This window comes from Vitis vinifera, chromosome 19 (assembly GCF_030704535.1).
Source record: "Vitis vinifera cultivar Pinot Noir 40024 chromosome 19, ASM3070453v1".
In the NCBI taxonomy this organism is placed as follows: domain Eukaryota; kingdom Viridiplantae; phylum Streptophyta; class Magnoliopsida; order Vitales; family Vitaceae; genus Vitis; species Vitis vinifera.
Window position 1 is genome coordinate 7,128,505 of NC_081823.1, and position 14,688 is coordinate 7,143,192.

The 14,688-nt window shown below is 30.8% G+C and overlaps 2 protein-coding genes across 2 annotated transcripts; one reads left to right on the plus strand and one right to left on the minus strand.

Moving 5' to 3' along the window:
* Positions 1-898: 898 nt before the first annotated feature.
* LOC100246977 (aspartate carbamoyltransferase, chloroplastic) lies at positions 899-4,591 on the minus strand. The gene is made up of 6 exons (XM_002277379.5): positions 4,367-4,591; positions 2,826-3,403; positions 2,608-2,747; positions 1,648-1,821; positions 1,282-1,518; positions 899-1,174 (listed from the first exon to the last, which is right to left on the minus strand). Exons 2-6 carry the CDS (start codon positions 3,376-3,378, stop codon positions 1,067-1,069), a joined length of 1,212 nt encoding a protein of 403 aa, XP_002277415.2. The 5' UTR covers positions 3,379-3,403; positions 4,367-4,591; the 3' UTR covers positions 899-1,066.
* An 8,765-nt stretch (positions 4,592-13,356) lies between these two features.
* On the plus strand, positions 13,357-14,469 carry LOC100257237 (uncharacterized). The gene is made up of 2 exons (XM_002278124.5): positions 13,357-13,549; positions 14,045-14,469. Exons 1-2 carry the CDS (start codon positions 13,421-13,423, stop codon positions 14,303-14,305), a joined length of 390 nt encoding a protein of 129 aa, XP_002278160.2. The 5' UTR covers positions 13,357-13,420; the 3' UTR covers positions 14,306-14,469.
* The last annotated feature ends 219 nt before the right edge of the window (positions 14,470-14,688 follow it).

The window sequence follows — 14,688 nt, forward strand, 5'->3', positions numbered from 1 at the left end:
ATGATATATGTACATCGACCATTTGTATTATTAGTTAGAATGCATTAACTATATATAAATTTTTATATTCAATAACTATCTACTTAGGTAAAAATAATGGTTGAAAAATAATTGTAGTTTTAAGTAATTATAAATTTTTTTATGAAATGATTATAATTTATAAAAAATAGAATTTACGAATGTATTAATACAATTTTAATATTATCTTTTTATTAATAAAATATTTGGAGATAACAATGAGAGTTGTTAAGAGATAATAATTTTTTACCGATAAAAAGCACACAACCACTTGTCACTGACTGACTCAAAATGAGCCCTGAGCTTATATAAAAGAGCAAGAAGCTTATGGAACTAAGAGTCATCTATTAACAGAGTGTGGAAGATTTTTGAGAATCGTAGACATATCCACACAAGGGAAATGTGTGGAGAATTTTAAAGTGTTTCAGATATCTTGTGCATTCCTTGTAAGTGAATTTGTATAGGTCATTCTAGAATAGTGGGATACCTTTTAGGGTTTTGGAGTCTGCCACCTTGGATGCCTATAAATAGAAGATGGTCTTATTTGGACAAGATACCAAATAAGGCCTAAGTCCACTATTCTTGTGCAAAAAGGCCTAAGTCCATCACTCACTCCATTAGATTGGGCATTATTTTAAAACCCAATCTATATAAAGTTTTTTTTAAAAAAAAATAATAATATTATTTTCGTCCAAAAGTGGAAGACAAAAGGAAAGGGAAAAGACAAAGATAATCTTATTGATTCAACTATTCTTGTGCAAAAAGGCCTAAGTCCATCACTCACTCCATTAGATTGGGCATTATTTTAAAACCCAATCTATATAAAGTTTTTTTTTTTAAAAAAATAATATTATTTTCGTCCAAAAGTGGAAGACAAAAGGAAAGGGAAAAGACAGATAATCTTATTGATTCATAACTCGATCATCCTTCAAGCCAAGCAATTCTGGCAGTTTAGGTATCGTAATCTTATCCCATGAAACGAGCATAAATAAAGTTGAGTGATTAAGATGTCAAAAATTGAAGGAAAGGAAAAAACTACTCTCACCTCTCACCAACCAACAAGTAGGAGCTTCAACAAAGCCATCCGAATATAGAGACCATTCTTTGCTTGTCTGAAATAGGCAGCCCTTTGATCCTCATCAACATCCACAGTTATCTGCATAACATAATGAAAACAAACAATCATCCTCATCGTTCATCGGCAAAATATTTTACTCATACACATCAAATCCAGAATCATAAAAGCCAAGATGGCATTGCTACCTCGTCAAGCCTTGGGAGGGGATGCATGACTACAGCATGCTTCTGCATCACACCTAACACATCTCGATCCACAATGTACTTGCCTCGAGCTTCTTCATAGAGATCGGCCCTTTCTCCAAATCTTTCTCGCTGAATGCGAGTTTGATACACCACATCACACTTTGAAGCTACTTCCATTAAGTCAGCACTTTCTTCCCATTCAACTCCCTTTGATGTGAGATAGTCTTTTATATCATCCTGGGAAACAAAAAAGTTACCCCATAAAACCTAAAATTTTTAAGCAAATTCTCTTCATTAGTTAATGGATGTTCTAATTGACAAACACTAAAGGTTCTTTTACTGATGGTAAAGTTCTTTCTTTCTCACCTTCATTTTGACCACTTCAGGAGAAACAAAGTAGATCTTCACATCTTGATACTTGGCAAGCAAATATGCAAGTGACCGGACTGTTCTTCCATTTGCAAGATCTCCAACAAGCCCGACTTTGATTCTATCCAGTCTTCCTATCTCTCTTTCAATAGTATATACATCCAAAAGAGCCTATCTTGTTATAAAAAGAGGAGTGAATGTTAGAGGTTAAAAGATTTGTAAAATTCATTACCACCAAATGGAAATTACAAAACATGCACAAATCTTCACACTGGCAAACAATTATAATTACAAATAACCCTAATAAGAATTGAAGATTCGCTCTTAAATATATCTTGTCCCAATACACATGAATAACCTTGGCTGATACACTCAATATCCCACATCTATGCTTGGAGTAGGTCATGAATATCATATGAGATCATAATGCTGCCAGTTTCCTAATTCCCAGCAGCAAAAGTATATAATTAACAAAAAAACAAGGACAACTTTCCCTTTTCAGGGTCTTTAGATCAAATTCTTTATCATTACGTCATCAGGATATAGTGCCCTAAGAAGGTTTTGCCATAGTTACATAAATTCCCATTCTGAGGCCAAATAAATTGGAGAGCCTGCGGCATAATGGTCATGAATCATGTCATACCAGCAACATGACCAAATTACTCACTTGGAAAACTCCAACACAACAACCTACAGATTCTTAGGCATCTAACATTAACTTCATGAATTAAGCTCTGTAAATCAAAGAAAAAGATAATTACAAGGTTCTTTGAACAAGCATATATCCCTAGTTTGTGGACCTAAACAAAGTCAAAGGCTCAAGTAACTTCTTAAATCAGTCAACTAAAATAGCAAAACATAATCTAGTTAGAAACTAGTTTACTGGACTTGTACAAGTTATGACAAGAAACACTTCGAAAATTTCCATATTATCACATTAATGAATTATGCACACACCTGGGTTGGATGCTGTCCAGGACCATCCCCTGCATTAATGATAGGAATCTCAGCTGTGACTGCGGCTCTTCTGGCAGCACCACTTTCAAAGTGCCTCATTACAATTATGTCTGAGTATCCTTCAACAGTTCTTATAGTATCTGCACATCAACTTCCAATGAAAACCATATTGCAGGATTACCACCTTGTAAAACCCAGAAATAAATGAAAAGAAGTACCTTCAAGTGTCTCTCCTTTTGCTGCTGATGAGAATTCCCGTGCATTTTCTGTTGTTAAAACTTCCCCACCCAACCTTTTCATGGCAGACTCAAAAGAGAGCCTAGTTCTAGTAGATGGCTCATAGAAAAGTGTAGCCATTAGATAACCCTTAAGAATTTGGCTCCCAGGTGATTTCTTCTCAACCTTCTCCATCTCACGTGCCACTTCAAATATGGCACTGAGAGTCTCTCTATCAAATTGTTGAGCTTCAATAACATCATCCAGTTGGAACTTATTGCCCACTGAAAAAGGTGTATTTTCAATGTCCAATGCACAGGATAAGACTCTATTCCTTTGTGGAAGTCTTGCAGTTTGTTCCCATTGTAATGGTTTCTCATTAGTGAAAAACCTTGAATGCTTTAGGTCAGTGGATAAAGGCATCAATTTAGAATGAAGAGGTTGTTTAGAGTACAAACTTGAATGATTGTCCACGAACTCTTTAGGGCAATTTGGCACCCTAGGAGTGCATGTGCTATGCAAAGCAGACATACTAAAAGATGGTGAAGAAGCCATTGCAATGGAGAGTGATTTAGACCCCCTGCAAGATAATATTAATATTTAAAAAAACTTTGAATGCATGATTATACAAAGCCTCAATTCAATATTAAGGAACTACAACTCAATATATTAAATCAGTCCTGTTAAGCACAAATTCAAGGTCCTACTTTAAATACCCACAATTTTGATAATAATCAAAGTAAGGATGGTAAAATCCCAGTCAGCAAATTGATTCTAAATTTAAGTAGTTACTCAAAACGCACCAATCTTCCAAATTACTAGTTCCTGACAACATGCAAAATCAGCAATTATCTCTACCACAGATATCCAATGAAAGTGTTAACACATTTACTTTATAATTCTAAAGCTGGTGGTACATAGAAATATCAGTTGTGAGAAACAAGGTAAGTTAACTAAAGGCATAAACCTAATCAATCTGGAGAATATGCCAAAATCTCGCAATATATTACTTGATTTCTACAAGAAAACAACCTATGGACGGAAAAAGAATGACTTGTTTTAAAAAACTAGCTACTGAAGAACCACCAAATGCAACCACAATAACCACATTTCACAGAGACAATGTTCATTCACGGCCCAAAATTCAGGCAAATTCAAAAGCAGCACCAGAACCAGCTGCTTCTGAAATTCCATCGCCGTTCATTATTAAATGAATCCGAAGGGAACTCTGCAACCTCCACATCCTCATCAGTGGCTTTTCCAGTGTTCGATTTCTGACATTATTTGAAAACTCAATCATTCAAATTTCAGCGCCAAACACATTCAAATTCGATTCGTTACGTTCAATAGCAGAATCTCAAATCGATCAAAAAGGAAAACTACTCCTCTACAATCTCATGAAACCCTAGAAACATAAAGTTCAACACAGAGCTTCAGAAGGAAGAGAGGACCGAATCTAACAAAACCGAACCTTTAAAAAGAGAAAAAAAAAAGAATGCTTGTGATGGAATCAAAATAGAAGAAAGAGGGATGAACGACGAACCAGAGAGAGATGCGTAAGAGCAAAGCAGAAGATTACAGAGCGCAGCGCCGTTAACCAGAGAGAAGAACCGAGATTCCGAGAAAGCTGTGCTGTGCTTCGGTTTGTGTGAATCGTGAATCCCGGGATTTTGAAACGGTGTCGTTTGTTTGTGGGTGCCCGTGGAATAAATATATTGTGACACTTCAAGGATAATGATGACCAATTGGTGGGGAAAATTGAAATAGAATCTTAATGATGGTCGTTGGCTCAGTGGCCGTTTTAAAGTATGGGGCATCGTCCCCACAACATAAAAATAAAAACTAATATGCCAAAAGGATATTTTTATTTGATAGGATTTTTATATTTAATTTTTTTATTAAAAAAAAAAAAACTTGAGTGAATCCGGAGACATGCACTAATATTTTTTGAAAAAAATAAAGATAAAAATAAAATGATAGAAAATAAGGATTTTATGCTCAAAATTAAGATATATAATTAAAATAAAAATAGAAAAACAAAATCATAAAAATAAATTAAATTGATAAAAATTATTGGTTCCTAGTAACAACCATGAGTGCCTCTATATATATATATATATATATATATATATATATATATATATATTATTTCCTCTTATTATATTTTTAGCATAAATATATAGCTTTATTTTCCTTCACTATTTTTTCTTTTAGGCTATGTTTGGTTACCAAAAAATTTTAAAAAAAATATGAAAAAAAATATAGAAGAAAAGTAGAAGGAAAAAAATAGTTTAAATTTAATAAATTTTTATACGTTTACTTATTTCTCTCTGCTATTGTAAGATTAAATAATTTAAATATATATAAAAATTTTAATTAATTTTAATTATATTTTTTATAATGAAACCAAATATGAAAAACCAATTTTCCTTAACATTTTATTTCTTTCTTTAATATTTTCCAAAGCCAAACATAACTTTAAATGCAATTGAAAATTGTATTTTTTTTAATTGCTTTTATAACTTCTAAATCTTTTCCATTCATATGTATATATATATATATATATATATATATATATATATATATATATATATATATATATATATATATATTTCAAGATATTATAGGCTATATTATCTCATTCTGTTTATATCACTTATACATGAGATATGTTAATCATAATTTAAAATATAGGATATACATATCTCATATATAAAAAATTTATTTATTTTTTAATCAATATTTTTTATATTAATTATTTTGTAAAATAGTTTTTTTATGATAAAATTAAATGTATGGTTAAAAAGAAGAACTAAAAAATTTATAAAATATATTATAAAATAATATGAATATATGTATTATTTAATATATAAATTATTTTTATATATTGAATAACATAATATAAAAAATATTTATAAAGTTTAAATATTTTAATCATGAATATTGTTAAATGTAAGAGAAATTTTATATTTTTAAAAAATAGAAAATATTGAAATGCAATATAATTTTTATTTTAAAATTTGAAAAATAATATATATTTGTGGACCCCGCATTTCACTCGTTCAACTTGATTTTTATTATTTATTTGATAAAAAAAATATGATTTTTAGAAAAGACTAAGAGTTGCCATTTATTTTTGTTTTATTTTTTAAGGGAAAATAAAATAAGAAAGGAAACACTAAGTGTGACTCTTTATTTGGAAAAGACGGTCCGCGAAAAACCAAATTTGGATTCAGGAGTTTACTTATTAGGAAGGTACGGTTAACAACTCTCTAAGCCCCAAAAAAATGAATATTTACTAAGTAAAGTGAAACAAATATGACAATGGATGAGGAAATCAATAGATACCAATGAAATAGTTGAATAATAAAGTGAATCAGCATCAAAATAAATAAAGTGGAAACAAGGTCATACCTTAACAACAAATAATAATGCGCTATCATGGAAACAATACAAAATATATCACATGTGTATCAAGGATCAGGACAAAAATCAAACAATATTCTTTAAGCATAGCAATTGACAATCAGAAGAGAAAACTCATATGTGGGACCCCCACCAAAAACCCAATTTATCCTGCATGAATTAGTCTCACAAATTCAATTATTTTGGAATTATCAAAAATTCATTTTTACTTATTTAAAATCAAGAGAAACAGAAAAATCATTTTAAAATCAAAGAAAAATATATGAAGATGTTTGCCTGAAAGAAAAAGGCAACAAGTTTATTCAAAACAGGATTTTTAGTGACCCTGAATCTTAAAGAAAGATGAAAAGTGGTAGAATTAAAGAAATATTTGAAAGCTGAAGTGAAATTAAAATTATTTGAAAGAAAACTAAAGTTTTAAAATTTATTCAAAAATTGAAAGCTCGAAAATTAATTGAAAATTGACATTTTGAAAATTAAATTCAAGAATTGAAATTTTGGGAATTAAATTTGAAAGAAATTGGAATTTTGAAAATTAATTGAGAGTTAGAGTTTTGAAAATTAAATTATGAAAATTGGAATCTTAGAAATTATTTGAAGATGAAATTTTAAAAATAAATAATAATAATAATAATAATAATAATAAACAAATGTGAAAATTGGAATTTTGGAAATTGGAAATTAAATTTGGAAATCGGAATTTTGAAAATCATTTGAGAATTGGAGTTTTGAAAATTAAATTATGAATTGGAGTTTTGGAAATTAAATTTGAAAGAAATTGGAGTTTTGAAAATTAATTGAGAATTGGAGTTTTGAAGATTGAATTATGAAAATTAGAATCATGAAAATTATTTGAAGATGAAATTTAAAATAATAATAATAATAATAACAATAACAATAATAATAAACAAATATAAAAATTGGAATTTTGGAAATTGGAAATTAAATTTGGATATTAGAAATTTGAAGAATTATTTAAAGATAAAATTTTAAAAATAAATAAATAAATGAAATAATAATGAAAATAATAATGATTAAATAAATAAATATGAAAATTGGAAATTAAATTTGGAAATTGGAATTTTTGAAGAATTATTTAAAGATGTAATTTTTAAAAATAAATAAATAAATAGAATAATAATAATAACGAAAATAATAATAATTAAATAAATAAATGTGAAAATTGGAATTTTGGAAATTGAGAATTAAATTTGGAAATCGGAAATTTGAAAAATTATTTAAAAATGGAATTTTAAAAATAAAAAAATAAAAAGTAAAAATAATAATAACGAAAATAATAATGATTAAATAAATAAATGTGAAAATTAGAATTTTGGAAATTGGAAATTAAATTTGGAAATAGGAATTTAAAAAAATAAATAAATAGAATAATAATAATAAAGAAAATAATAATTATTAAATAAATAAATGTGAAAATTGGAAATTAAATTTGGAAATCGAATTTTGAAGAATTATTTAAAGATGGAATTTTAAAGATTAAATTTGGAAATTGGAATTTTTGAAAAATTTATTGGAAGATGACATTTTAAAAATTAAATTTGGAAATTAAAATTTTTTGAGAATTTTTGGAAAATTTATTAGAAGATGGCATTTTAAAAATTAAATTTGGAAATTTGGAATTTTTGGAAAATTTATTTGAAGATGACATTTTAAAGATTAAATTTGAACTTTTGGAATTTTAGAAAATTTATTTGAAGAAGGCATTTTAAAGATTAAATTTGAACTTTTGGAACTTAGAAAATTTTGGAAATTTTTGAGAATGGTAGTTTTGGAAAATTATTCGAAAAATGGAATTTTAAAAAATTAAATTTAAAAATTAGAATTTTGAAAAATTGTTTCGAGAATGAAATTTTGGAAATTTTAAAAATTGGAGCTTTGGAAAATTATTTGAAAATTGAGGTGAAAATAAGATTATTTGAAAACCTGAAATTTTGAAAATTATTTTTAGAAAATAATTTGTCAAAATGTGTGAGCATAAAGGATAAAAAAAGAATATGGGCATGTTTGAGATTGCATGGCAAAAGTGGCCATGCATGAGTGGGGCCCGAGGTGCAAGCAAATCGGGTATGGCTGATTGGATTGATGGTAGGTTGGCTGCTGCTGATGCACCTATGGTTGATTTGGCACTATTGGAATTGCAGAATTCCAAGTTTCCTCCTAACCACTAATTCCCACTTTTTACGAGATGAAAGACAAACACATACCACATACCATCTAAATGCTCCTTCCACCTCATCACCCACAAAATCATCACTCAACACAAAATAGCCTTGATCCCACCATGTTTCATCTCATTCTTCTCAAAAAAAAAAAAAAAAAAAAAAAACTGGGTGCTTTTTTTTTTTAAAAAAAAAAAAAAAAACCAAAACTCACTCTATTGGAAAAGAAACCAAGCCTTCATTTGATTTGAAGCCTGAACTCCCCCTCCGTCTTGTCCAATAGAGTCACAAAGATTGGCAGGTTCGTGAGCCGGGTCGGGATCACAAACTGTTGATAGTCCGCACATACATGGACGTCCGAGAACTGGGAGGGGGGTGCGTCGGATCGACCTGGTGGTGCAGTCGAAATCGGAGTCGGAGAAGGATTGTGTGGACCGCGGTCTTGAGACTCACACTCATGGTCTTCAGTCGCTGCATTACCTGTTTCAGACGTATGGTTTGGCGGATCTTTTCGACTCCCTTAACGGTAGAAGCCATTAGAGAAGTTGCAAGTAGAGCTCTTTGGAAGGCGAAAAAACCCACAAGGGAGGGGTGATTCTGATTTTGAACTTTCAGAGTGCTTGGAGAATATTGTTAATATGACCAGATTCGAATAAGAGTTGGTCATGCATATGGATTAGCAACAAAACGAACTAGTGATCACAAGGATCAAGGCTAAAGCTGCATTATTTCTACCATGAATGCTTATATACAGATCTAGGAAACCTTTTTCTCACCACCCAAGCAAAAAACAAAAAATAGAGACATGATTTTCAAGCATCCAACAACAAACACAACTCTACATCCACATTCATTCTCAAATTTTTGCTTAAAGGAATTAGATGAGCAAGGCAATATCAAGTTCAATGATATAACAAAATGAAATGCAACCTCTAATGCCCCGTTAAAGCATCAAATAAACCTTGAAATTAGCAGGAAAGAAGTAAGGACAGTAGGGAGTGAATACCCATACCTGTAAAACCTCCCCTTCAAGGACTGATATGCTTGGCTCTTTGCTCTCTTATCATTGCTAATCTAATAAATCCCTTTTTCCTCTCTGCTCGTTCCTAGCTAGGTTTTCTTACTCTAAAACGTTCTCTCTTTTTCAAGTTGTCTCCAATTTTTTCTCCAAAGCCCTCTTCAACCTCTCTTGCTCTCTTTTAAGTTTTTCGCTCATTCCCTGTTTCTTCCTTCTCTCGCAAGCCGCTTCCCACTCCACTGCTCCAGCCGTCATCCTCTGAAACTTCAACTACCACCATGGCGAGGTGGTCACGTCCAAGGTTACACGTCTCATGCATGAAGCTTCATGGAAGTCGGTCCCCCACTCGTCCAAGGTGCTCCTAGCTCCTTCTGGTGGTAAGAAAATATCCCTCTAATACTATTCATAAAAGCTGAGAAAACAAAGGCTATGTTTAGTTAAGAAAAACACCCAAAAGGGGAGGGGGGGATGAATTGAGTTTTTAAAATCTTTTCAATCACAACAAAATTAAACAAAATATAAGCAAAGTAAATAGATAGAGTTGAGAGAATTCAAACTCGGGTTTATAGTGGTTCGACACTTCCTTGCCTACGTCCACTCTCCTCAACCTCCTAACCGAGTGAGGGTTCCACTAACTTGAAATTTCAACCAAGCTTCCAATCTTCTTACACTTGGATTCCGGCTTCAATGGGCTTTTACACAACTTCTTCAAGATTCAACCCTCTTAAAGGCTTTAACACTCAGATTGTTACAAAATATACTCACTCAACCTAGCTTAAAGATGGCTCAAATACAAGGCAAAGCTAGGATGACAACAAGAGTGCACTAAAGGATATGCAAGTGGTGATTTAATGCACTTATGAAAGAAATGAGAGCTTTTTGATCAAGAACAGGTAAGTGGGCTTTGAATGCAAGTGTTCTCTTATCAATAAATGAAGTGGAGCTCTCAATTTATAGGTTTCTAAGCTCGGGAGTCAAAATCAGCAAAAAGAAACCTCGTCCGGTCAAGCTAAGGGTCGACCGGTTCACTAGCCGTTGGAACATTTAATGCATAACAGGTTATCGTTGCCTCAACCGGACCTCGACCGGTCCTCGAATGGGAAGAGAAGGCTAGTGGGAAAGAGAGAAGGTTTTTAACCTTCCTCGACCGGACGACCTCAACCGGTCGATTGGTTCCTCAGCCGGTTGATCGGTTCCTCAATCGGTCGAGCCTTTTTGGCCCCGAAAAACCTATTTTTTTTTATTCCTTTCTTTTCTAACACTTAGGCAAGGTCTTTAGGTAAATTATTAAGCCAATTTTGAAACATTTTGCCTAAGGTAAATTAGTTAAAAACTCGAGTTTTAATGAAGTTGACATTTTAAAGAATAAACCGAGTTTTCTAAGATACATGAAAACATATGAAAATCCTAAGTGCACTCATGCATTCATCTTACATTAGTTTCCTATGATCTCAAGTCTTTCAAGCGTCTCGATCTTATATCCATTTGGTCATTTGATGAATTTTCGAGTTTATTCCTGAGATTCTTAAACATTAAACCAATTAGTTACTTAACCATGGTTTGTTATCATCAAAACCTGATTAGGAGAACCCTTGAGCTAACAAAAGCAATAAAAAAACTAATAGCACTTGGTTTGCAAAAGGGGTCTACAATATTATGTTGTATTCTTTTTACAAACTAAATATAAATATAATATAATATATCTTATTGAATATTTTATTTTAAGATATTATGCCTATTGAATATATCAAATGATATCATTTCCCACCGAATATCATGTTCTAGGATATACATTTCTCATCTAATTAGATATAATATTTTAGGTTATACATATCCCATCCTACTAACTAAATGTAGGCTAAGGTTTATATATATCCATTAACAGATATTTCTAAATATTTTACTGTCTTTCCTTATATTTCATTGATATTTCACCAATTTTTCAAAAAATTTTATATATTTTTTATTATTAAATAAATGATTTATTACACTTTACCCTATAACTTATTGCGTGTTTTGCACATTGCTCATTCGCCTTTAAAATTGAGCAATGTACCCTTCATGCTTTATAATTGCATGCAATGTTCCTTTTTGGAGTGATGGTGTTACCTTAATTAGACAAAAGGTGCATGTGCTATTCATGTGACCTATTTAAATGATGACCAAATGCTGTTCAGGTAAAACAACTTGCTTGGTTACGTTTTTTTTTTTTTTTTTGTGAATTTGTCTATTTTTTAGACACTGCAAATGTGTTTGGTTGCCGAGAAAATGTGATTTCTGGAAAATGAATGAAGGAAAAAGAATGAGGGTTGTTAGGGTTTTGGGGTTTTAGGTAAAACAACTTGTTTGATTATTATTATTATTACTATTATTTGTAAATTTGTCTATTTTTTTAGACATTGCAAATGTGTTTGATTGTTATAGTTTCTGGAAAATGAACGTAGGAAGAAGGAGGGTTGTTAGGGTTTTGGGGTTTTAAAATGAAATGACTTTTTTTCCCTCACTTATTAAAAATGACCATTTTGCCCTCAATCACTTTGAAAGCACATGTCATTCTGTCAAAAAATTTAACGTCGTAATTCGGAAAATGCACATTGTATGCAATTATAAAGCTTGGAAGACACATTGCTCTATTTTGAACTCAAGGGAGCAATGTGCAAAACACGATATAGGTTGAGGGGTAAAGTGTAATAAATCCTTAAATAAATTAATTTTAATTTTTTTTTACATATGATTTAATTTATTACTAAAAATATAAAAAACATCATTTTCTTAACATATGTTTTTTTTATATAATCTATATATTTATTAAACATAAAAAATATAAATATTAAAAAAATTATACATATATTATTAATTATTTGATATCATTGAATACATTTAAATTAAAATTGATCATAATTTTTAATATTAAATATATTTTAAAATTAGACATGTTATCATGATATTAATATTTTAGTAAAATAATATATATGTAACTTAATAATAAATATATATTTATAAAATTTATATTTTTTTTATCAATGTAGAAGATACTATTATCAAATATGGCAAATTATATATATATATATATATATATATATATATATATATATATATCAATTTTTTTTTTAAAAAAATAACTTTAAAATACATATTTTTACTTCTTATATAATTTATAGAGTTTTTTCTTAATATTTTTAAAATTTTTATTAATTTTTAATATTTTATATCAAAATATCAGCTAATATATCTTATATTTTCATAAAATCCAAGTATAGATATATCCTTGATTATCGATATTTTCATCCTCAAAATTACATATTTCAAATAAAAAATATTAAAATAAAAAAATAAGTATACATTCGTTTAATTTAATTTGATTTAATTTATATTTGAAAATAGTGAACACAAACATAAAAGAATTCAATAATTTTAATTTTAAATGTTATGATTAGATGCATAAAAAATAATTCTTATTCGGGTCTAATTACATATTTAAAAGACATCTATCAAAAAATGTGCTTAATTATATATTTAGGTTTTATTATTATTTTTTAATTTATTTTGTAATTAGTCCCCATCTTTATACTTATACATGACTCTTTAGATTTTTTCTTATTCTTTTGGACAGAGGAGATTGGGAATCCATGGCAACCATCGGGTGGCTTAACTTTTTTCTTTTTATTTTGATAATGATCATTAAAATGATAAATATATATCCATGGCTGAGGTGGAATTAAATGTTGACAGGGGAAGGCTGCGGAAGTGGTGCAATGTGCTAGTCAAGGGGGAAAAAAAAAAAGAATGGATAAATGAAGCTACACAAGAATATTTGCATGGATAGGATGAGGTGGCAAGTTATTCGAGCTCCACTGAGGCAGAGTGAAATGCTGTTATGCTGGCATGATCAAACACCTGTACTGCACAATCACTACCCTCTTTGCCTTTCCACCCTGTCGTTGTTATCATTTGACACCCTGTCTTTAATCTTATGACCTTTTCTTCTCTGGATCTCTATCCATTCTCTGCCATGGGTGCCCCTCTTCTCCTTCTCCTCAGCACCTCCTCAAGGCAGTCACTCATCAAGCCTTTATCAGCATATCTCCACATACCCATCAAGGTTCCTCATATAAAACCTCTGTTTTGTTTTTTTTTTTTTTTTTTTCATTTTTTATTTGAATTTGTATTTTTTTAATTATTTTTTATATAGAGTTATTGGTAATATTGTAATAATTCTAGCAGAGACCAAGTTTTGGCTGCTCTCTATTATTGTACTGACAATGCATGGCTTGTTGTTGGGTTTAGTTGAGGCCTTTCTTTTAAGTACTGATCAGGAATTAACAGTACAGCAAGCAAAAGCTCCCAAGTAGTGGGTGATAATTCATTGGGATTTTGTGAAGAGTTCAAATATTAGAAAGAGGCATTATTAAGATGGGTGGTAAAATCTTTGATTTATTGTTCATCTAGTAGATGATTGAACGGGTCTTTCTCAGTTTTGAAATTTTGAAGTCATGGGTCATTAGCTAAAAATCTGACAAAATTCCCAACTTTTTCTGCTTAAGTTGAGGAAGAGGAAGTTGTTATTCAGTCATGTGTTGAGTTTATGTTGTTTCAGAGATATAGCCGATCAAGCAGTAGTGAGCATGGATTAGGGGAGAGAGCACCTTCAACAGCTGAAGAGTTCCAAAGAGTGGCTGCAGAAAAGAGGGAGCTTCAGAGATTGGTGGAGGAAAAGGCCCGCAAAGGGGTTGTCAGCCAGATATCGGACAAAGCGCTGGAGGCTGCACAAGTGGCGGTTTTGGAGGACTCTAACCTTGAAACTGTGAAGGAGAATGACCCTTCAGGTGGACAGGACCCCAAAAGGAAGGGTGATTAGAAGGCCTTAATGCCAATGTACTCTTAATATATGCCTTGGTTTTTTCAAGAGCTTGTGCCTAAAACCCAGAGTGTTGTGATGATAAATAAGAACAGAGTTTTATATGTACATTTGGGGACTAACAAATTCTCCAGAACAGCTGAAATGGTGAAGACTTTTCATTATGTTTGTTTTTTATTTTTATATTTTCCCACCTCACTTTCTTGGGAAAGTAGTAAGACCCTAAAGTCTTACATGGGTATGATGCTCTTGGAGGCAGGCAAGACAAAGGCCGGAGTCAGCTGAAGGAAGAAGACGTGATGCCCCCTTCATGTCCGCATAAACAAGACAAAAGTATTGTGACAAATTAACCCATTTTAATAAAAGAGGCAGGCAGTATGGAA

What these genes read in the sequence shown, in the direction of transcription:
- LOC100246977 (XM_002277379.5), bottom strand. Translation starts at nt 3,378, where the DNA reads ATGGCTTCTTCACCATCTTTTAGTATGTCTGCTTTGCATAGCACATGC. An exon ending in CTGAAGTGGTCAAAATGAAG is followed by an intron (nt 1,519 to 1,647) that starts GTGAGAAAGAAA and finishes TTTGTTTCCCAG; the next exon opens with GATGATATAAAAGACTATCT. An exon ending in CCCTCCCAAGGCTTGACGAG is followed by an intron (nt 1,175 to 1,281) that starts GTAGCAATGCCA and finishes TATGTTATGCAG; the next exon opens with ATAACTGTGGATGTTGATGA.
- LOC100257237 (XM_002278124.5), top strand. Translation starts at nt 13,421, where the DNA reads ATGACCTTTTCTTCTCTGGATCTCTATCCATTCTCTGCCATGGGTGCC. An exon ending in ATCTCCACATACCCATCAAG is followed by an intron (nt 13,550 to 14,044) that starts GTTCCTCATATA and finishes ATGTTGTTTCAG; the next exon opens with AGATATAGCCGATCAAGCAG.